Raw genomic sequence first — 24,106 nt, forward strand, 5'->3', positions numbered from 1 at the left:
CTTGTCTTGGCCCCATCTGAACTTACCATCCCTTGTCTTGGCCCCATCTGAACTTACCATCCCTTGTCTTGGCCCCATCTGAACTTACCACCCCTTGTCTTGGCCCCACCTGAACTTACCATCCCTTGTCTTGGCCCCATCTGAACTTACCATCCCTTGTCTTGACCCCATCTAAACTTACCACCCCTTGTCTTGGCCCCATCTGAACTTACCACCCCTTATCTTGACCCCATCTGAACTTACCATCCCTTGTCTTGGCCCCATCTGAACTTACCATCCCTTGTCTTGGCCCCATCTAAACTTACCTTCCCTTGCCTTGGCCCCATCTGAACTTACCACCTATTGTCTTGGCCCCACCTGAACTTACCATCCCTTGTCTTGGCCCCACCTGAACTTACCATCCCTTGTCTTGGCCCCATCTGAACTTACCGTTCCTTGCCTTGGCCCCATCTGAACTTACCACCTATTGTCTTGGCCCCACCTGAACTTACCATTCCTTGTCTTGGCCCCATCTGAACTTACCATCCCTTGTCTTGACCCCACCTGAACTTACCACCCCTTGTCTTGGCCCCATCTGAACTTACCATCCCTTGTCTTGGCCCCACCTGAACTTACCATCCCTTGTCTTGACCCCATCTGAACTTACCATCCCTTGTCTTAGCCCCATCTGAACTTACCATCCCTTGTCTTGGCCCCATCTGAACTTACCACCCCATATCTTAGCCCCATCTGAACTTACCACCCCTTGTCTTGACCCCATCTGAACTTACCATCCCTTGTCTTGACCCCATCTGAACTTACCATCCCTTGTCTTAGCCCCATCTAAACTTACCTTCCCTTGCCTTGGCCCCATCTGAACTTACCATCCCTTGTCATGGCCCCATCTGAACTTACCACCCCTTGTCTTGGCCCCATCTGAACTTACCATCCCTTGTCTCGGCCCCATCTGAACTTACCATCCCTTGTCTTGACCCCATCTGAACTTACCATCCCTTGTCTTAGCCCCATCTAAACTTACCTTCCCTTGCCTTGGCCCCATCTGAACTTACCATCCCTTGTCATGGCCCCATCTGAACTTACCACCCCTTGTCTTGGCCCCACCTGAACTTACCATCCCTTATCTTAGCCCCATCTAAACTTACCATCCCTGGTCTTGGCCCAACCTGAACTTACCTTCCCTTGTCTTGGCCCCATCTGAACTTACCACCCCATATCTTAGCCCCATCTGAACTTACCACCCCATATCTTAGCCCCGCCCCATATCCCCTGCCCCGTAATCGGATCTGACCAGACTCTACCTGCCCCAGGCTGGCCCCGGAGATCGTGGTGGACGACATCGGGGAGCCGACGCCGATACATCGGGAACGCGCCGATTACGGGATGGAGAAACCCGGCGGGGGCAACGACACTATACCGATCGTCCTTCTCCAGGGTTTCTTCCGAGGCCCGGGTACCAGGTCCTCCCATCACCGTCGCCCATCTGTTGTGAGTCTTCCCGTCGCACGCCCCCCCGCTCCCTTCATGGCCACCTTATACTATCATTGGTCCTCCCGTCGCCTCCTTTCATGGCCACCTCATACCATCATTGGTCTTCCCATGGCCACCTTATACTATCATGGTCCTCCCGTCGCCCCCCCGCTCCCTTCATGGCCACCTTATACTATCATTGGTCCTCCCGTCGCCTCCTTTCATGGCCACGTCATACCAGGTCCTCCCATCACCGTCGCCCATCTGTTGTGAGTCTTCCCGTCGCCCCCCGCTCCCTTCATGGCCACCTTATACTATCATTGGTCTTCCCATGGCCACCTTATACTATCATGGTCCTCCCGTCGCCTCCTTTCATGGCCACGTCATACCAGGTCCTCCCATCACCGTCGCCCATCTGTTGTGAGTCTTCCCGTCGCCCCCCGCTCCCTTCATGGCCACCTTATACTATCATTGGTCTTCCCATGGCCACCTTATACTATCATGGTCCTCCCGTCGCCTCCTTTCATGGCCACGTCATACCAGGTCCTCCCATCACCGTCGCCCATCTGTTGTGAGTCTTCCCGTCGCCCCCCGCTCCCTTCATGGCCACCTTATACTGTCATTGGTCTTCCCATGGCCACCTTATACTATCATGGTCCTCCCATCGCCCGCCCCTTCACGGCCACCTCATACCATCATTGGTCTTCCCATAGCCACCTTATACTATCATGGTCCTCCCGTCGCCTCCTTTCATGGCCACGTCATACCAGGTCCTCCCATCACCGTCGCCCATCTGTTGTGAGTCCTCCCGTCGCCCCCCGCTCCCTTCATGGCCACCTTATACTATCATTGGTCTTCCCATGGCCACCTTATACTATCATGGTCCTCCCATCGCCCGCCCCTTCACGGCCACCTCATACCATCATTGGTCTTCCCATGGCCACCTTATACTATCATGGTCCTCCCGTCGCCTCCTTTCATGGCCACGTCATACCAGGTCTTCCCATCACCGTCGCCCATCTGTTGTGAGTCCTCCCGTCGCCCCCCGCTCCCTTCATGGCCACCTTATACTATCATTGGTCTTCCCATGGCCACCTTATACTATCATGGTCCTCCCATCGCCCGCCCCTTCACGGCCACCTCATACCATCATTGGTCTTCCCATGGCCACCTTATACTATCATGGTCCTCCCGTCGCCTCCTTTCATGGCCACGTCATACCAGGTCCTCCCATCACCGTCGCCCCTCTGTTGTGAGTCCTCCCGTCGCCCCCCGCTCCCTTCATGGCCACCTTATACTATCATTGGTCTTCCCATGGCCACCTTATACTATCATGGTCCTCCCGTCGCCCGCCCCTTCACGGCCACCTCATACCATCATTGGTCTTCCCATGGCCACCTTATACTATCATGGTCCTCCCATCGCCCGCCCCTTCACGGCCACCTCATACCATCATTGGTCTTCCCATGGCCACCTTATACTATCATGGTCCTCCCGTCGCCTCCTTTCATGGCCACCTTATACTATCATGGTCCTCCCGTCGCCTCCTTTCATGGCCACCTCATACTATCATGGTCTTCCCATCACCGTCGCCCCTCTGTTGTGAGTCTTCCCGTCGCCCCGCCCCCTTCACGGCCACCTCATACTATCATGGCCCTCCCGTCGCCTCCTTTCATGGCCACCTCATACCAGGTCCTCCCATCACCGTCGCCCCTCTGTCGTGAGTCCTCCCGTCGCCCGCCTCCTTCATGGCCACCTCATACTATCATTGGCCCTCCCGTCACCTCCTTCATGGCCACTTCATACCAACATGGTCCTCCCGTCGCCTCCTTCATGGCCACCTCATACCAACATGGTCCTCCCGTCGCCTCCTTCATGGCCACCTCATACCACCATGGTCCTCTCGTCGCCCTCTTCATGGCCACCTCATACCAATATGGTCCTCCCGTTGCCGCCTTCACGGCCACCTCATACCATCATGGTCCTCCCGTCGCCCTCTTCACAGCTACCTCATACCATCATGGTCCTCCCGTCGCCCTCTTCATGGCCACCTCATACCACCATGGTCCTCTCGTCGCCCCCTTCATGGCCACCTCATGCCACCATGGTCCTCCCGTCGCCTACTTCATGGCCACCTCATACCACCCTGGTCCTCTCGTCGCCCCCTTCATGGCCACCTCATACCACCATGAACCTCCCGTCGCTTCCTTCATGGCCACCTCATACCAACATGGTCCTCCCGTCGCCTCCTTCATGGCCACCTCATACCACCATGGTCCTCCCGTCGCCCTCTTCATGGCCACCTCATACCACCATGGTCCTCTCGTCGCCTACTTCATGGCCACCTCATGCCACCATGGTCCTCTCGTCGCCCCCTTCATGGCCACCTCATACCACCATGGTCCTCACGTCGCCTACTTCATGACCACCTCATATCACTATACTCCTCATGTCGCCTACTTCATGACCACCTCATACCACCATGGTCCTCCCGTCGCCCCCTTCATGACCTCCTCATATCACTATGGTCCTCCCGTCGCCCCCTTCATGACCACCTCATATCACCATGGTCCTCCCGTCGCCTCCTTCATGGCCACCTCACTATATGGTCTGGCCCCCCGCCTTCCCCCTCCTCGGCCTTGAGGTGGCCTGTCTAAGGCTCTTCTCGGCGCTGACAAACCCGTTTTCTATGCGTGTGTGTGTGTGTGTGTGTGTCTGTGTGTGTGTGTGTGTGTGTGTGTGTGTGTGTGTGTGTATGAGTGGTTAGGCCATTCTTCGTCTGTTTCTTGGCGCTACCTTGCTGATGCGGGAAACAGCATATATAAATATATATATATATATATATATATATATATATATATATATATATATATATATATATATATATATATATATATATATATTCCTTAATGAAAGATATAAAGGTGAAATCGCACTTCGGTATGTGTTCACACAGTGCTACTTAACATGTAGTTTTTCTACAAATGTGGCAGGACGTGTTTTCATGGAGACAATCCACCTCATCATCAGGTGTTGCCAGTACTTAACAAACTCATTTAAACCCTAACATCACAATAGATAACACTCTATTCTGACCGACAGTAATAAACTAACCCTTAATTACCTCCCGAGGCGACTTTACAACCCATTAAGTCATTAACCAAACAATAAAAACGTAAATATAATGATAGTTATCCTTGACACACCTAGCTACCCAGGTCAATCCCCTCCACGTAACACCCCTTCATCACTCTGTCCCTGGTAGCCAGCTAAGGGCCAAAGGGGTTAGGAAAGGGTACCCCAAGGGCTGCCCTTAGTCGCCAGCTAAGGGCCAAAGGGGGGTTAGACATTGTGCGGTGATAATCCTACTATGATATTGGGATTGGAATAATTCTATTCAGTACTGGCACCTGATGAGGTGGGTTGTCCCCACGAAACATGCTGTGCCGCCGTTCATAGAGGAATAATAACAAGTTTAATAGAATCATATGAATTGTATTTTTGTAGTGTAATGGTCTATTCGGTGTGTGTGTGAGTGTGTGTGTGTGTGTGTGTGTGTGTGTGTGTGTGTGTGTGTGTGTGTGTGTGTGTGTTTTGTGTAAAAACGCAATGACTTGTGTCATCTCTTTTAGTTAAAGAAAAAAAAAATATGAGCCTATTATGTACACGTTTGTGGCCAAGATTTTATTCCATCTTTTAGATCCTGAAAATACAAGAGGAGATAGGTTTCCAGCCCTCTACTTCCTCCCCTTTTTAGTCACCTTCTACAACACACGCACACGTAATAAGAATTCTCTCTCTCCTTTTCCTAGAAATATATGTGAAGCGTCTGAGGTAAACCATGGAAAGGTCTGTGGGGCCTGGATGTGGAAAAGGAGCTGTGGTTTCGGTGCATTCCACATGGCAGGGAGAGACTGAGTTTGAACAAATGTGGCCTTTTTATTTTTTTGGTCTGTTATCCTAGCGCTACCTCGCTGAAGTGGGGAGTAGCGATGCTGTTTCCCTTAGGGCGGGGTAGCGCCAGGAATGGATGAAGGCAAGGATGTAGGAATATGTATATGTGTGTGTATATATATATATATATATATATATATATATATATATATATATATGTATGTATGACTCATGGTGAGGTGCCTGAGGATTGGCGGAATGCGTGCATAGTGCCATTGTACAAAGGCAAAGGTGATAAGAGTGAGTGCTCAAATTACAGAGGTATAAGTTTGTTGAGTATTCCTGGTAAATTATATGGGAGGGTATTGATTGAGAGGGTGAAGGCATGTACAGAGCATCAGATTGGGGAAGAGCAGTGTGGTTTCAGAAGTGGTAGAGGATGTGTGGATCAGGTGTTTGCTTTGAAGAATGTATGTGAGAAATACTTAGAAAAGCAAATGGATTTGTATGTAGCATTTATGGATCTGGAGAAGGCATATGATAGAGTTGATAGAGATGCTCTGTGGAAGGTATTAAGAATATATGGTGTGGGAGGAAAGTTGTTAGAAGCAGTGAAAAGTTTTTATCGAGGATGTAAGGCATGTGTACGTGTAGGAAGAGAGGAAAGTGATTGGTTCTCAGTGAATGTAGGTTTGCGGCAGGGGTGTGTGATGTCTCCATGGTTGTTTAATTTGTTTATGGATGGGGTTGTTAGGGAGGTGAATGCAAGAGTTTTGGAAAGAGGGGCAAGTATGAAGTCTGTTGGGGATGAGAGAGCTTGGGAAGTGAGTCAGTTGTTGTTCGCTGATGATACAGCGCTGGTGGCTGATTCATGTGAGAAATTGCAGAAGCTGGTGACTGAGTTTGGTAAAGTGTGTGAAAGAAGAAAGTTAAAAGTAAATGTGAATAAGAGCAAGGTTATTAGGTACAGTAGGGTTGAGGGTCAAGTCAATTGGGAGGTGAGTTTGAATGGAGAAAAACTGGAGGAAGTGAAGTGTTTTAGATATCTGGGAGTGGATCTGGCAGCGGATGGAACCATGGAAGCGGAAGTGGATCATAGGGTGGGGGAGGGGGCGAAAATTCTGGGGGCCTTGAAGAATGTGTGGAAGTCGAGAACATTATCTCGGAAAGCAAAAATGGGTATGTTAGAAGGAATAGTGGTTCCAACAATGTTGTATGGTTGCGAGGCGTGGGCTATGGATAGAGTTGTGCGCAGGAGGATGGATGTGCTGGAAATGAGATGTTTAAGGACAATGTGTGGTGTGAGGTGGTTTGATCGAGTGAGTAACGTAAGGGTAAGAGAGATGTGTGGAAATAAAAAGAGCGTGGTTGAGAGAGCAGAAGAGGGTGTTTTGAAGTGGTTTGGGCACATGGAGAGGATGAGTGAGGAAAGATTGACCAAGAGGATATATGTGTCGGAGGTGGAGGGAGCAAGGAGAAAAGGGAGACCAAATTGGAGGTGGAAAGATGGAGTGAAAAAGATTTTGTGTGATCGGGGCCTGAACATGCAGGAGGGTGAAAGGAGGGCAAGGAATAGAGTGAATTGGAGCGATGTGGTATACCGGGGTTGACGTGCTGTCAGTGGATTGAATCAAGGCATGTGAAGCGTCTGGGGTAAACCATGGAAAGCTGTGTAGGTATGTATATTTGCGTGTGTGGACGTATGTATATACATGTGTATGGGGGGGGGGGGGTTGGGCCATTTCTTTCGTCTGTTTCCTTGCGCTACCTCGCAAACGCGGGAGACAGCGACAAAGTATAAAAATATATATATATATATATATATATATATATATATATATATATATATATATATATATATATATATATATATATATATACATATGTGTGTGTATGTATATGTTGATATGTATATGTACGTATATGTGCGTATATGTGCGTTTATGTACATATATGTGTATATGAATGGATATATATATGTTAAGTACTGGCAACACCTGATGATGAGGTGGATTGTCTCCACGAAAACACGTCCTGCCACATGGGGAGAAAAACTACATGTTAAGTAGCACTGTGTGAACACATACCGAAGTGCGATTTCACCTTTATATCTTTCATTAAGGAATATATATATATATATATATATATATATATATATATATATATATATATATATATATATATATATATATATATATATATATATAAATATATATATATATATATATATATATATATATATATATATATATATATATATATATATATATATATATATATATATACCACGAATGTCAACATTTTTTTATCCTACTCAATTTCTTTCATGATGATCTTGTCTTTTATGAACCAATTTCATTTTATGATTCTGTAATTTATTTTTATCTTCTATTTAAATAATGTCTTCCCTTCCTGTATAATAACGTTTTCCCTTCTCCTCCCACGCCTGGTGTTGGTCACCTCCTCCCGCGCCTGGTGTTGCTCACCTCCTCCCGCGCCTGGTGTTGCTCACCTCCTCCCGCGCCTGGTGTTGGTCACCTCCTCCCGCGCCCGGTGTTGGTCACCTCCTCCCGCACCTGGTGTTGCTCACCTCCTCCCGCGCCTGGTGTTGGTCACCTCCTCCCGCGGCCGGTGTTGGTCACCTCCTCCCGCACCTGGTGTTGCTCACCTCCTCCCGCGCCCGGTGTTGGTCACCTCCTCCCGCGCCTGGTGTTGCTCACCTCCTCCCGCGCCTGGTGTTGCTCACCTCCTCCCGCGGCCGGTGTTGCTCACCTCCTCCCGCGGCCGGTGTTGCTCACCTCCTCCCGCGCCTGGTGTTGCTCACCTCCTCCCGCGCCTGGTGTTGCTCACCTCCTCCCGCGCCTGGTGGTGCTCACCTCCTCCCGCGCCTGGTGTTGGTCACCTCCTCCCGCGGCCGGTGTTGCTCACCTCCTCCCGCGCCTGGTGTTGGTCACCTCCTCCCGCGCCTGGTGTTGGTCACCTCCTCCCGCGCCCGGTGTTGGTCACCTCCTCCCGCACCTGGTGTTGCTCACCTCCTCCCGCGCCTGGTGTTGCTCGCCTCCTCCCGCGGCCGGGGTTGCTCACCTCCTCCCGCGCCTGGTGTTGGTCACCTCCTCCCGCGGCCGGTGTTGCTCACCTCCTCCCGCGCCTGGTGTTGCTCACCTCCGCGGCCGGTGTTGCTCACCTCCTCCCGCGCCTGGTGTTGCTCACCTCCTCCCGCGGCCGGTGTTGCTCACCTCCTCCCGCGCCTGGTGTTGCTCACCTCCTCCCGCGCCTGGTGTTGCTCACCTCCTCCCGCGCCTGGTGTTGCTCACCTCCTCCCGCGGCCGGTGTTGCTCACCTCCTCCCGCACCTGGTGTTGCTCGCCTCCTCCCGCACCTGGTGTTGCTCACCTCCTCCCGCGGCCGGTGTTGCTCACCTCCTCCCGCACCTGGTGTTGCTCGCCTCCTCCCGCGCCTGGTGTTGCTCACCTCCTCCCGCGCCTGGTGTTGGTCACCTCCTCCCGCGCCTGGTGTTGCTCACCTCCTCCCGCGCCTGGTGTTGCTCACCTCCTCCCGCGCCTGGTGTTGCTCACCTCCTCCCGCGCCTGGTGTTGCTCACCTCCTCCCGCGCCCGGTGTAGACGGTGAGCGAGCTGACTCTTCCCCCACACCTGGTGGACGTGACGTCTGTCATCAGAGGAGCTCTGCCAGTCCTCCCGCGCTCCCTGGCTGCTCTGTGCCTCACGCTGAATATCGTCCTGCCTGGCTTAGGTAAGTACACAGACACACACACACACACACACACACACACACACACACACACACACGTATTCCCATGTGATAATGTTATTTTCTATGTTACATTGTAATCCGACTCCTTCTATGACTTTAGATTATTGACTGTATCATCTGCTCTGACTTCTATGTTTACTCCCTTCTGTGTCTCCTGCTGTATCATGTTTCCTCCCTTCTGTGTCTCCTGCTGTATCATGTTTACTTCCTTCTGTGTCTCCTGCTGTATCATGTTTACTTCCTTCTGTGTCTCCTGCTGTATCATGTTTCCTCCCTTCTGTGTCTCCTGCTGTATCATGTTTACTTCCTTCTGTGTCTCCTGCTGTATCATGTTTACTCAATTCTGTGTCTCCTGCTGTATCATGTACCCTCCCTTCTGTGTCTCCTGCTGTATCATGTTTACTCAATTCTGTGTCTCCTGCTGTATCATGTTTACTCCCTTCTGTGTCTCCTGCTGTATTATGTTTACTTCCTTCTGTTTCTCTTGCTGTATCATGTTTCCTCCCTTCTGTGTCTCCTGCTGTATCATGTTTACTTCCTTCTGTGTCTCCTGCTGTATCATGTTTACTTCCTTCTGTTTCTCTTGCTGTATCATGTTTCCTCCCTTCTGTGTCTCCTGTTGTATCATGTTTACTCCCTTCTGTGTCTCCTACTGTATCATGTTTACTTCCTTCTGTGTCTCCTGCTGTATCATGTTTACTCCCTTCTGTATATCCTGCTGTATCATGTTTACTTCCTTCTGTTTCTCTTGCTGTATCATGTTTCCTCCCTTCTGTGTCTCCTGTTGTATCATGTTTACTCCCTTCTGTGTCTCCTGCTGTATCATGTTTACTTCCTTCTGTGTCTCCTGTTGTATCATGTTTACTCCCTTCTGTGTCTCCTACTGTATCATGTTTACTTCCTTCTGTATCTCCTGCTGTATCATGTTTACTCCCTTCTGTATATCCTGCTGTATCATGTTTACTCTCTTCTGTGTCTCCTGCTGTATCATGTTTACTTCCTTCTGTGTCTACTACTGTATCATGTTTACTCCCTTCTGTGTCTCCTGCTGTATCATGTTTCCTCCCTTCTGTGTCTCTTGCTGTATCATGTTTCCTCCCTTCTGTGTCTCCTGCTGTATTATGTACCCTCCCTTCTGTGTCTCCTGCTGTATTATGTACCCTCCCTTCTGTGTCTCCTGCTCTATCATGTTTACTCCCTTCTGTGTCTCCTGCTGTATCATGTTTACTCCCTTCTGTGTCTCCTGCTGTATCATGTTTACTCCCTTCTGTGTCTCCTGCTGTATCATATTTACTCCCTTCTGTGTCTCCTGCTCTATCATGTTTGCTCCCTTCTGTGTCTCCTGCTGTATCATGTTTACTCCCTTCTGTGTCTCCTGCTGTATTATGTTTACTCCCTTCTGTGTTTCCTGCTGTATTATGTTTACTTCCTTCTGTGTCTCCTGCTGTATCATGTTTACTTCCTTCTGTGTCTCCTGCTGTATCATGTTTACTTCCTTCTGTGTCTCCTGCTGTATCATGTTTACTTCCTTCTGTGTCTCCTGCTGTATCATGTTTACTTCCTTCTGTGTTTCCTGCTGTATTATGTACCCTCCCTTCTGTGTTCCCTGCTGTATCATGTTTACTCCCTTCTGTGTCCCCTGCTGTATTATGTACCCTCCCTTCTGTGTCTCCTGCTGTATCATGTTTGCTCCCCTCTGTGTCTCTTACTGTATCTCATGCCCCACCTTCTGTGTCCCTTACTGTATCAAGTGCTCCATCTTCTGTGTCCCTTACTGTATCACGTGCCCCATCTTCTGTGTCCCTTACTGTATCACGTGCCCCACCTTCTGTGTCCCTTACTGTATCACGTGCCCCATCTTCTGTGTCCCTTACTGTATCGCGTGCCCCATCTTCTGTGTCCCTTACTGTATCAAGTGCTCCATCTTCTGTGTCCCTTACTGTATCAAGTGCTCCATCTTCTGTGTCCCTTACTGTATCACGTGCCCCATCTTCTGTGTCCCTTACTGTATCAAGTGCTCCATCTTCTGTGTCCCTTACTGTATCACGTGCCCCACCTTCTGTGTCCCTTACTGTATCAAGTGCTCCATCTTCTGTGTCCCTTACTGTATCACGTGCCCCACCTTCTGTGTCCCTTACTGTATCAAGTGCTCCATCTTCTGTGTCCCTTACTGTATCAAGTGCTCCATCTTCTGTGTCCCTTACTGTATCACGTGCCCCATCTTCTGTGTCCCTTACTGTATCACGTGCCCCACCTTCTGTGTCCCTTACTGTATCAAGTGCTCCATCTTCTGTGTCCCTTACTGTATCAAGTGCTCCATCTTCTGTGTCCCTTACTGTATCACGTGCCCCATCTTCTGTGTCCCTTACTGTATCACATGCCCCATCTTCTGTGTCCCTTACTGTATCACGTGCCCCACCTTCTGTGTCCCTTACTGTATCACATGCCCCATCTTCTGTGTCCCTTACTGTATCACGTGCCCCACCTTCTGTGTCCCTTACTGTATCGTGTACGTGGCTCCTATGTTGCCCCCGCTGTGTTATAAGGTTCATATATCCCCCCACATACCACGTGTACGTGGCTCCTATGTTGCCCCCACTGTGTTATAAGGTTCATATATCCCCCCACATACCACGTGTACGTGGCTCCTATGTTGCCCCCGCTGTGTTATAAGGTTCATATATCCCCCCACATACCACGTGTACGTGGCTCCTATGTTGCCCCCACTGTGTTATAAGCACTACATAACCCCCCCCTCCCCCCTCCCATATATTAGCACATACTACGCACGTGTACGCACGTGCGTAGTTCCACTCTGTCACATGCGTATGTAACACTGTGTCACGTGCGTATGTAACAATGTGTCACGTGCGTATGTAACAATGTGTCACGTGCGTATGTACCACTGTCACGTGCGTATGCAACACGTCCTCCTCCTCGTATGTAACACTGTGTCACGTGCGTATGTAACAGGTCCTCCTCCTCGTATGTAACACTGTGTCACGTGCGTATGTAACATGTCCTCCTCCTCGTATGTAACACTGTGTCACATGCGTATGTAACACTGTGTCACATGCGTATGTAACACTGTGTCACATGCGTATGTAACAGGTCCTCCTCCTCGTATGTAACACTGTGTCACGTACGTATGTAACAGGTCCTCCTCCTCGTATGTAACACTGTGTCACATGCATATGTAACAGGTCCTCCTCCTCGTATGTAACACTGTGTCACGTGCGTATGCAACACGTCCTCCTCCTCGTATGTAACATTGTGTCACATGCGTATGTAACAGGTCCTCCTCCTCGTATGTAACACTGTGTCACATGCGTATGTAACACGTTCTCCTCCTCGTATGTAACACTGTGTCACATGCGTATGTAACACTGTGTCACATGCGTATATAACACTGTGTCACATGCGTATGTAACACTGTGTCACGTGCGTATGTAACACTCTGTCACGTGCGTATCTAACACGCTCTTCTTCTCCTCTGTCACATGCGTATCTAACATTGTTACGTACGTATCTAACATTCTGTCACGTACGTATCTAACAGTCTGTCACATGCGTATGTAACACCGTGTCATATGCGTATGTAACACCGTGTCACGTGCGTATGTAACACGTCCTCCTCGTATGTAACAGGTCCTCCTCCTCGTATGTAACACTGTGTCACATGCGTATGTAACACCGTGTCATATGCGTATGTAACACCGTGTCACATGCGTATGTAACAGGTCCTCCTCCTCGCATGTAACACTGTGTCACATGCTTATGTAACACCGTGTCACATGCGTATGTAACAGGTCCTCCTCTTCGTATGTAACACTGTGTCACATGCGTATGTAACACCGTGTCACATGCGTATGTAACAGGTCCTCCTCCTCGCATGTAACACTGTGTCACATGCGTATGTAACAGGTCCTCCTCCTCGTATGTAACACTGTGTCACATGCGTATGTAACAGGTCCTCCTCCTCGCATGTAACACTGTGTCACATGTGTATGTAACAGGTCCTCCTCCTCGTGTGTAACACCGTGTCACATGCGTATGTAAGAGGTCCTCCTCCTCGTATGTAACACCGTGTCACATGCGTATGTAACACCGTGTCACATGCGTATGTAACACCGTGTCACATGCGTATGTAACAGGTCCTCCTCCTCGTATGTAACACCGTGTCACATGCGTATGTAACACCGTGTCACATGCGTATGTAACAGGTCCTTCTCCTCGCATGTAACACTGTGTCACATGCGTATGTAACAGGTCCTCCTCCTCGTATGTAACACTGTGTCACATGCGTATGTAACAGGTCCTCCTCCTCGCATGTAACACTGTGTCACATGTGTATGTAACAGGTCGTCCTCCTCGTATGTAACACCGTGTCACATGCGTATGTAACACCGTGTCACATGCGTATGTAACACCGTGTCACATGCGTATATAACACTGTGTCACATGCGTATGTAACACCGTGTCACATGCGTATGTAACAGGTCCTCTTCCTTCTCCTCAGGCACAGCAGCCAGCGGGTGGTTGGGGCTGTGTTGGGGCCGTAACCGGTTGGGCGCCGTGGAGACGACCGGTCGTCGCTTCACCTCCGTGGTGGTGACAGCCGTGACCGGCTTCGTCCAGCTCTTCACCGTCACCTTCTTCCTCGTCGGCTGGTTCTGGGGCGTCGCCTGGGGCATCCTCCTCGTCTCCATAGCCAGTGAGTGGCCCACGGGCGGCTAAACGGGGGCCCCGACCCGCCCCGTCCCCCGTGGGGCCGTCCCGACCGACCCCCGGCCGCCCCACTCCGCCTGGTGTACACATAGACACACACACACACACATACACCCTCACTCCTCCACCTTCTTCTTCTTCTTCGTCAGATAAGAAGATAAAGATTAAGATAAGAAGATAAAGATTAAGATAAGAAGATAAAGATTAAGATAAGAAGATAAAGATTAAGATAAGGATATAAAGAGTAAGATAAGAAGATAAAGATTAAGATAAGGAGATAAAGAGTAAGATAAGAAGATAAAGATTAAGATAAGGATATAAAGAGTAAGATAAGAAGATAAAGATTAAGATAAGAAGATAAAGATTAAGATAAGAAGATAAAGATTAAGATAAGAAGATAAAGATCAAGATAAGAAGAGAAAGATTAAGATAAGAAGATAAAGATTAAGATAAGAAGATAAAGATCAAGATAAGAAGAGAAAGATTAAGATAAGAAGATAAAGATCAAGATAAGAAGATAAAGATCAAGATAAGAAGAGAAAGATTAAGATAAGAAGATAAAGATTAAGATAAGAAGATAAAGATTCAGATAAGAAGATAAAGATTAAGATAAGAAGATGAAGATTAAGATCAGAAGATAAAGATTAAGATAAGAAGATAAAGATTAAGATAAGAAGATAAAGATTAAGATAAGAAGATAAAGATTAAGATAAGAAGATAAAGATTAAGATAAGGATATAAAGAGTAAGATAAGAAGATAAAGATTAAGATAAGGAGATAAAGAGTAAGATAAGAAGATAAAGATTAAGATAAGGATATAAAGAGTAAGATAAGAAGATAAAGATTAAGATAAGAAGATAAAGATTAAGATAAGAAGATAAAGATTAAGATAAGAAGATAAAGATCAAGATAAGAAGAGAAAGATTAAGATAAGAAGATAAAGATTAAGATAAGAAGATAAAGATCAAGATAAGAAGAGAAAGATTAAGATAAGAAGATAAAGATCAAGATAAGAAGATAAAGATCAAGATAAGAAGAGAAAGATTAAGATAAGAAGATAAAGATTAAGATAAGAAGATAAAGATCAAGATAAGAAGATAAAGATTAAGATAAGAAGATAAAGATTAAGATAAGAAGATAAAGATCAAGATAAGAAGATAAAGATTCAGATAAGAAGATAAAGATTAAGATAACGAGAGAAAGAATAAGATAAGAAGATAAAGATTAAGATAAGAAGATAAAGATTAAGATAAGAAGATAAAGATCAAGATAAGAAGATAAAGATTAAGATAAGAAGATAAAGATTAAGATAACGAGAGAAAGAAGATAAAGATTAAGATAAGAAGATAAAGATTAAGATAAGAAGATAAAGATCAAGATAAGAAGATAAAGATTAAGATAAGAAGATAAAGATTAAGATAACGAGAGAAAGAATAAGATAAGAAGATAAAGATTAAGATAAGAAGATAAAGATTAAGATAAGAAGATAAAGATTAAGATAACGAGAGAAAGAATAAGATAAGAAGATAAAGATTAAGATAAGAAGATAAAGATTAAGATAAGAAGATAAAGATAAGATAAAAAAAGAGAAAGATATAGATAAGAAGATAAAGATCAAGATAAGAAGATAAAGATTAAGATAAGAAGATAAAGATTAAGATAAGAAGATAAAGAATTAAGATAAGAAGATAAAGATAAGATAAGAAGAGAAAGATTAAGATAAGAAGATAAAGATTTAAGATAAGAAGATAAAGATTAATAAGAAGATAAGATTAAGATAGAGAAGATAAAGAAAGATAAAGAAGATAAAGATTAAGATAGAAGATAAAGATAAAGATAAGAAGAAATTAGATTAAGATTAGAAAGTATTAAGAATAAGAAGATAAGATTAAGATAAGAAGATAAAGTTAGATAAGAAGATAGAAGGATAAAGATATAAGAGAAGATTAGATAAGAAGTGAAGATTAAGATAAAAGATAAGAGTAAGATAAGGAAAGATACAGATTGAAGATAAGAAGATAAGAGGAAGATAAGAAGATAAGATTAAGATAAGAAGATAAAGAGTAAAGATAAGAAGATAAAGATTAAGATAAGAAGATAAAGATTAAGATAAGAAGATAAAGATTAAGATAAGAAGATAAAGATTAAGATAAGAAGATAAAGATTAAGATAAGAAGATAAAGAGCGATAAGGGAGAGATATCCCATGGAAGGTGGGAAACCATTGCAACTTATAATCAAGACGTAGTGACATTTAGAAGCCTAGGATGGAATTGGCATCATCTTTTTTGCATAATTAGAGAAATGCTGGAGTTTTTTATATAAAAAATAAATGGCATTTTGGACCATTTTGCTTCCGCTGTAGCCAGTGTAAATTTGATGTGTATATATATATATTATATATATAATATATATATATATATATAATATATATATATTCCTATGAGTCCACGGGGAAAATGAAAACACGAAAAGTTCCCAAGTGCACTTTCGTGTAATAATCACATCATCAGGGGAGACACAAGAGAGAGATATAACAGTCAGTAGATATACATCGAAGAGGACGAAACTAGGACGCCATTTGGTAAACATGTTTACCAAATGGCGCCCTAGCTTCGTCTCTTCGTTGTATACAACTGACTGTATATCTCTCTCGTGTCTCCCCTGATGATGTGATTATTACACGAAAGTGCACTTGGGAACTTTTTCGTGTTTCATTTTCCCCGTGGACTCATAGGAATATCTTGATCACGCGCAAAATTGTGATCCTTTCCAATATATATATATATATATATATATATATATATATATATATATATATATATATATATATATATATATATATATAATATATATATATATATATATATATATGATATATTGTGTGTGTGTGTGTTCTAGCAGAGTAGAAGGTTCCAATATTTTTTCATATATATATAGTTATAGTGCTTTAAAATGTAGGTAGTAAATAGTTTTCATAAAATTTTCCCATATTCATGTGCCCCACACACACACACACACACACACACACACACATTACAGTAAACGTACAGACAGATACAGAAACGCATATACACATGGAAAACATACATACATTCATACATACATACATACATACATACATACATACATACATACAGAGGATGAAGACCCAAAACAGATGGACTTACTCGTAAGGTGGTTGTGACCCAAATGGTAAATGATAAGTTAACAATCGTTGATTGTAATTGGCTTGGATGAAGACCAGGGGCGAGAAATGAGGAGAAAAAAAAAAAGTGGCAAAAGAAGGGGAAAAAAAAAAAAAACGGAAGAAAAAGAAAACTGATAGACCGAAGGAAAAGAGGATAAAGAAAACTGATGGGCCAAAGGAAGAGAGGAAATACAAAAGATTATAAGAAGAAAAGGCAGAAAAAAAGAGAAAGAATGGAAGATATTAGATGAGGCGAGAGGACAGAGCACCTCCTTCACCAGGGGAGGAATGTTCGTCTAAGATAATGGTAGAGAGTGAATATATTGTGTACAAAGTTGGACCCTATCACCCCTTGAAAGAAAGCCTTTGACCCCTATCACCCCGTGAAAGAAAGCCTTTGACCCTATCACCCCGTGAAAGAGAGCCTTTGATCCTATCACCCCGTGAAAGAAAGCCTTTGACCCTATCACCCCATGAAAGAAAGCCTTTGACCCCTATCACCCCGTGAAAGAAAGCCTTTGATCCTATCACCCCGTGAAAGAAAGCCTTTGACCCTATCACCCCGTGAAAGAAAGCCTTTGACCCTATCACCCCGTGAAAGAAAGCCTTTGACCCTATCACCCCGTGAAAGAAAGCCTTTGATCCTATCACCCCATGAAAGAAAGCCTTTGACCCCTATCACCCCGTGAAAGAAAGCCTTTGACCCTATCACCCCGTGAAAGAAAGCCTTTGACCCTATCACCCCATGAAAGAAAGCCTTTGACCCCTATCACCCCGTGAAAGAAAGCCTTTGACCCTATCACCCCGTGAAAGAAAGCCTTTGACCCTATCACCCCGTGAAAGAAAGCCTTTGATCCTATCACCCCGTGAAAGAAAGCCTTTGACCCTATCACCCCATGAAAGAAAGCCTTTGACCCCTATCACCCCGTGAAAGAAAGCCTTTGACCCTATCACCCCGTGAAAGAAAGCCTTTGATCCTATCACCCCATGAAAGAAAGCCTTTGACCCCTATCACCCCGTGAAAGAAAGCCTTTGACCCTATCACCCCGTGAAAGAAAGCCTTTGACCCTATCACCACGTGAAAGAAAGCCTTTGACCCTATCCCCCCGTGAAAGAAAGCCTTTGACCCTATCACCCCGTGAAAGAAAGCCTTTGACCCTATCACCCCGTGAAAGAAAGCCTTTGACCCTATCACCCCATGAAAGAAAGCCTTTGACCCTATCACCCGGTGAAAAAAAGCCTTTGACCCTATCACCACGTGAAAGAAAGCCTTTGACCCTATCACCCCATGGAAAAAAAGAAATAATCACTGGTACTAAAGAGATTACCAAAGTGGAAGAGGAGAAAGAAAGAAAAAAAGGATGCAAGTTGGGAGATTTTCCAAATGGGTCACAAGTGGCTTGCCGACAGGGTAAGGTGTTGGATCCTCTGATATTTTGGTGGACTCTCCCACCCGACCATGTTTGCAGATGATGCGAAGGACGCACACGAGAGATGAAGGATAACAAGGACTACATCAAACTTACCTGGAGGAGTGGAAGAAGAAGGAGGGAGGAACCTCGAAGGCTTATGAAGTCGTTGTGACAAAACAGATCTTGAAATTCTGATGGAGGAAAACATATATGTGAAAGAAACTTGGGGATTCGACAAGCCACCAGAGCTACAGATCGCAAACTGTCTACAGGAAAAAACATTGACTGTCTACAGGGAAATAACTGACTGTCTACAGGGAAATAACTGACTGTCTACAGGGAAATAACTGACTGTCTACAGGGAAATAACTGCCTGTCTACAGGGAAAACACTGACTGTCTACAGGGAAAACACTGACTGTCTACAGAGAAAATTCTGCCTGTCCACAGGGAAAACATTGACTGTCTACAGGGAAAACATTGACTGTCTACAGGGAAAACACTGACTGTCTACAGGGAAAACATTGACTGTCTACAGGGAAAACATTGACTGTCTACAGGGAAAACATTGACTGTCTACAGGGAAAACATTGACTGTCTACAGGGAAATAACTGCCTGTCTACAGGGAAATAACTGACTGTCTACAGGGAAATAACTGACTGTCTACAGGGAAAACATTGACTGTCTACAGGGAAAACATTGCCTGTCTGCAGGGAAAACATTGCCTGTTTACAGGGAAAACATTGACTGTCTACAGGGAAGTAACTTACTGTCTACAGGGAAATAACTGACTGGCTACAGGGAAAACACTGACTGTCTACGGGGAAAACACTGACTGTCTACAGGGAAAACACTGACTGTCTACAGAGAAAATTCTGCCTGTCCACAGGGAAAACATTGACTGTCTACAGGGAAATAACTGACTGTCTACAGGGAAATAACTGACTGTCTACAGGGAAAACATTGACTGTCTACAGGGAAAACACTGACCGTCTACAGGGAAATAACTGCCTGTCTACAGGGAAAACACTGACTGTCTACAGGGAAATAACTGACTGTCTACAGGGAAATAACTGACTGTCTACAGGGAAATAACTGACTGTCTACAGGGAAAACACTGACTGTCTACAGGGAAATAACTGACTGTCTACAGGGAAATAACTGACTGTCTACAGGGAAAACACTGACTGTCTACAGGGAAATAACTGCCTGTCTACAGGGAAATAACTGACTGTCTACAGGGAAATAACTGACTGTCTACAGGGAAATAACTGACTGTCTACAGGGAAAACATTGACTGTCTCCAAGGAAATAACTGACTGTCTACAGGGAAATAACTGACTGTCTACATGGAAATAACTGACTGTCTACAGGGAAATAACTGACTGTCTACAGGGAAATAACTGACTGTCTACAGGGAAATAACTGACTGTCTACAGAGAAAATTCTGCCTGTCTACACGGAAATAACTGACTGTCTACAGGGAAATAACTGACTGTCTACAGGGAAAACAATGGATTCGACGAATTCACTCACACCGAGACGAAAATGGTTGACAAGTTGTTTACCAGCTGGACTACAATCACATTCATTCCTTCTCAAGTGTTGTTCATGGCGTCCAAAAATTTAAGACGAGACTTTGTGAAACATGAGAGGGCGTCTGTACCTCTGTCCACCATGGTAGACAGGGGAGAGAGAGAGAGAGAGAGAGAGAGAGAGAGAGAGAGAGAGAGAGAGAGAGAGAGAGAGAGAGAGAGACTTCATCCACCAGAGAAAAGAGAAATGATGTGGAGAAAGGACGTAATGTTTTGGGACAATGGTGTTTTAAAAACACACACACACACACACAACACACACAACACACACACACACACACACAACACACACACACACAACACAATCACACACACACACACACACACACACAACACACACTTAACACACACACACACACACACACACACACACACACACACACAACACACAAACACAACACACTCACACACACACATATAACACACACACACACACACACACACACAACACACACATACACACACACACACACACACACACACACAACACACACACACACACTCAACACACACACACACACACACACACACACACACACAACACACACTTAACACACACACACACACACACACACACACACACACACACACACACACATACATACACACACACACACACACACACAACACACATACACATACACACACATACACACACACACACACACACACACACACATACACATACACACAAACACAACACACACACACACACATATAACACACAAACACACACACACAACTCACACACACACACACACACACACACACACACACACTGCATTTGTTTACCAGCTCCTGGACACAGAACATCCCACTCTTCACATGTTTCATTCTTCCTTCATGATGTATTGCTTTCATTTCATTTCTTTCACTCATTTCTAATTCCAATGTCATCATCTACTGTGTAGATAGACAATACATGTCTATCTTTAAGGAGAAATGTCTATCCATATGTGTTATTCGTCAAGTCAAAATATCTCTTTATCTGTACTGGATGTTTATGAATTATAATAATAACGAAAGCATTTGTTTATGATGAATAATTTCAAAATTGTTCATCATAAATTATTTAAAATTGTTCTAATTATTCAGTCATTATTTTAGTATGTTTATGATAAATTATTTTAAACGTTCTAAACATTCAGTCATTATTTTGATTTGTTTATGATAAATTATTTAAAATTGTTCTAATTATTCAGTCATTATTCTAATTTGTTTATGATAAATTATTTAAAATTGTTCTAATTATTCAGCCATTATTCTAATTTGTTTATGATAAATTATTTAAAATTGTTCTAATTATTCAGTCATTATTCTAATTTGTTTATGATAAATGACTTTAAACATGCTCTATAGATTCATCAATTATTTTAATTTGTTTATGATAAATGACTTTAAACATGTTCTAAACAATAATTCATTATTTTGATTTGTTTACGATAACTGACGGCGGGTAAATAATGACTTTTAACTTAGTTTTAAAAAGTACCAAGTGACGCCCCCCCCCCCGGTGTTGACCAAGAGATGGTACATTCTAAAGTGAATTATTAATTAAAAATGAATTAATTATGTTTTTACTCCCAAATTATTAATTAAAAGTGAATTAATTATGTTTTTACTTCCAAATTATTAATTAGAAATGAATTAATTATGTTTTTACTTCCAAATTATTAATTAAAAATGAATTAATTATGTTTTTACTTCCAAATTATTAATCAAAAATGAATTAATTATGTTTTTATTCCAAATTATTAATTAAAAGTGAATTAATTATGTTTTTACTTCCAAATTATTAATTAAAAGTGAATTAATTATGTTTTTACTTCCAAATTATTAATTAAAAGTGAATTAATTATGTTTTTACTTCCAAATTATTAATTAAAAGTGAATTAATTATGTTTTTACTTCCAAATTATTAATTAAAAGTGAATCAATTATGTTTTTACTTCCAAATTATTGATTAAAAGTGAATTAATTATGTTTTTACTTCCAAATTATTAATTAAAAGTGAATTAATTATGTTTTTACTTCCAAATTATTAATTAAAAGTGAATTAATTATGTTTTACTTCCAAATTATTAATTAAAAATGAATTAATTATGTTTTTACTTCCAAATTATTAATTAAAAGTGAATTAATTATGTTTTTACTTCCAAATTATTAATTAAAAGTGAATTAATTATGTTTTTACTTCCAAATTATTAATTAAAAGTGAATTAATTATGTTTTTACCTCCAAATTATTAATTAAAAATGAATTAATTATGTTTTTACTCCCAAATTATTAATTAAAAGTAAATTAATTATGTTTTTACTTCCAAATTATTAATTAAAAATGAATTAATTATGTTTTTACTTCCAAATTATTAATTAAAAATGAATTAGTTATGTTTTTACTTCCAAATTATTAATTAAAAGTTAATTAATTATGTTTTTACTTCCAAATTATTAATTAAAAGTGAATTAATTATGTTTTTTACTTCCAGACAAATACGCCCACTTCATCTCGGAGCATCGAACCTCCCTCACTGGAGCAGTTAGCTTGGAAATGCTCACCGTTAATGCCAACTGAAAGCTTGACCAATAAGAGGTCACACCATTGGAAGGTCACACACCACCTGGGAGGTCACACACCGCCTGGAGGTCACGTCATGGGAGGTCATCACACCGCCTGGAGGGTCACGTAATGAGAGGTCATCACACCGCCTGGAGGGTCACGTAATGAGAGGTCATCACACCGCCTGGAGGGTCACGTAATGAGAGGTCACACCGCCTGCAGGTCACGTAATTGAGAGGTCACACCATTAGGAGGTCACACACCACTGGAGGTCACGTAATGGGGGATCACACCACCTGGAGGTCACACCGCCTGGAAGTCACGTAATGGGGGTCACACCACCTGGAGGTCACGTAATGAGAGGTCACACCACCTGGAGGTCACGTAATGAGAGGTCACACCACCTGGAGGTCACATTATGAGAGGTCACACCACCTGGAGGTCACGTAATGACAGGTCACACCACCTGGAGGTCACGTAATGAGAGGTCACACCACCTGGAGGTCACATTATGAGAGGTCACACCGCCTGGAGGTCACATTATGAGAGGCCACGCCACCTGAGGTCACATTATGAAATGCCACGCCACCCGACCATGGTAGATAGTAGAACATTTCTACCCTCTACTACACCTGGTCATGGTAGATAGTAGAACATTTCTACCCCTTACAACACCTGGTCATGGTAGATAGTAGAACATTTCTACCCCCTACTACACCTGGTCATGGTAGATAGTAGAACATGTCTACCCCCTACAACACCTGGTCATGGTAGATAGTAGAACATTTCTACCCCTACTACACCTGATCATGGTAGATGGTAGAACTTTTCTACCCCCTACAACACCTGGTCATGGTAGATAGTAGAACATTTCTACCCCCTGCAACACCTGGTCATGGTAGATAGTAGAACATTGCTACCCTCTACCACATCTGACGACCATCGTACTAAGTGAACGAAAATAGAAATCTGAGCCATTTTGGAATTCTTTCCAAAATGAGGGACATTTAGCCTTTTGGGGTATGTTTCAAAGGTGACATTTGGCCTTTGAAGTATGTTTCAAAAGTGACATTTGGCCTTTAAGGTATGTTTCAAAAGTGACATTTAGCCTTTGAAGTATGTTTCAAAAGTGACATTTAGCCTTTGAGGTATGTTTCAAAAGTGACATTTAGCCTTTGAAGTATGTTTCAAAAGTGACATTTGGCCTTTAAGGTATGTTTCAAAAGTGACATTCAGCCTTTGAAGTATGTTTCAAAAGTGACATTTAGCCTTTTAAGGTATGTTTCAAAGGGGACATTTGGCCTTTGAGGTATGTCTCAAAAGTGACATTTGGCCTTTTAAGGTATGTTTCAAAGGGGGCATTTGGCCTTTGAGGTATGTCTCAAAAGTGACATTTGGCCTTTGGGGTATGTTTCAAAAGTGACATTTGGCCTTTGGGGTGTTTCAAAAGTGACATTTGGCCTTTGGGGTATGTTTCAAAAGTGACATTT

At 43.7% G+C, this 24,106-nt stretch overlaps 1 protein-coding gene across 1 annotated transcript in view; it reads left to right on the top strand.

Moving 5' to 3' along the window:
• LOC139767440 (uncharacterized) overlaps nucleotides 1–22,785 on the top strand; it is a 228,134-nt gene extending 205,349 nt beyond the window's left edge. Inside the window, exons 5-8 of the mRNA XM_071696822.1 lie at nucleotides 1,308–1,485; nucleotides 8,983–9,112; nucleotides 13,653–13,847; nucleotides 22,546–22,785. Coding sequence (XP_071552923.1) covers nucleotides 1,308–1,485; nucleotides 8,983–9,112; nucleotides 13,653–13,847; nucleotides 22,546–22,631 — 589 coding nt within the window. The 3' untranslated portion in view covers nucleotides 22,632–22,785. The remainder of the gene's footprint in view (nucleotides 1–1,307; nucleotides 1,486–8,982; nucleotides 9,113–13,652; nucleotides 13,848–22,545) is intronic.
• Nucleotides 22,786–24,106: the final 1,321 nt, after the last annotated feature.

Source organism: Panulirus ornatus, chromosome 61 (genome assembly GCF_036320965.1).
Source record: "Panulirus ornatus isolate Po-2019 chromosome 61, ASM3632096v1, whole genome shotgun sequence".
NCBI lineage: Eukaryota > Metazoa > Arthropoda > Malacostraca > Decapoda > Palinuridae > Panulirus > Panulirus ornatus.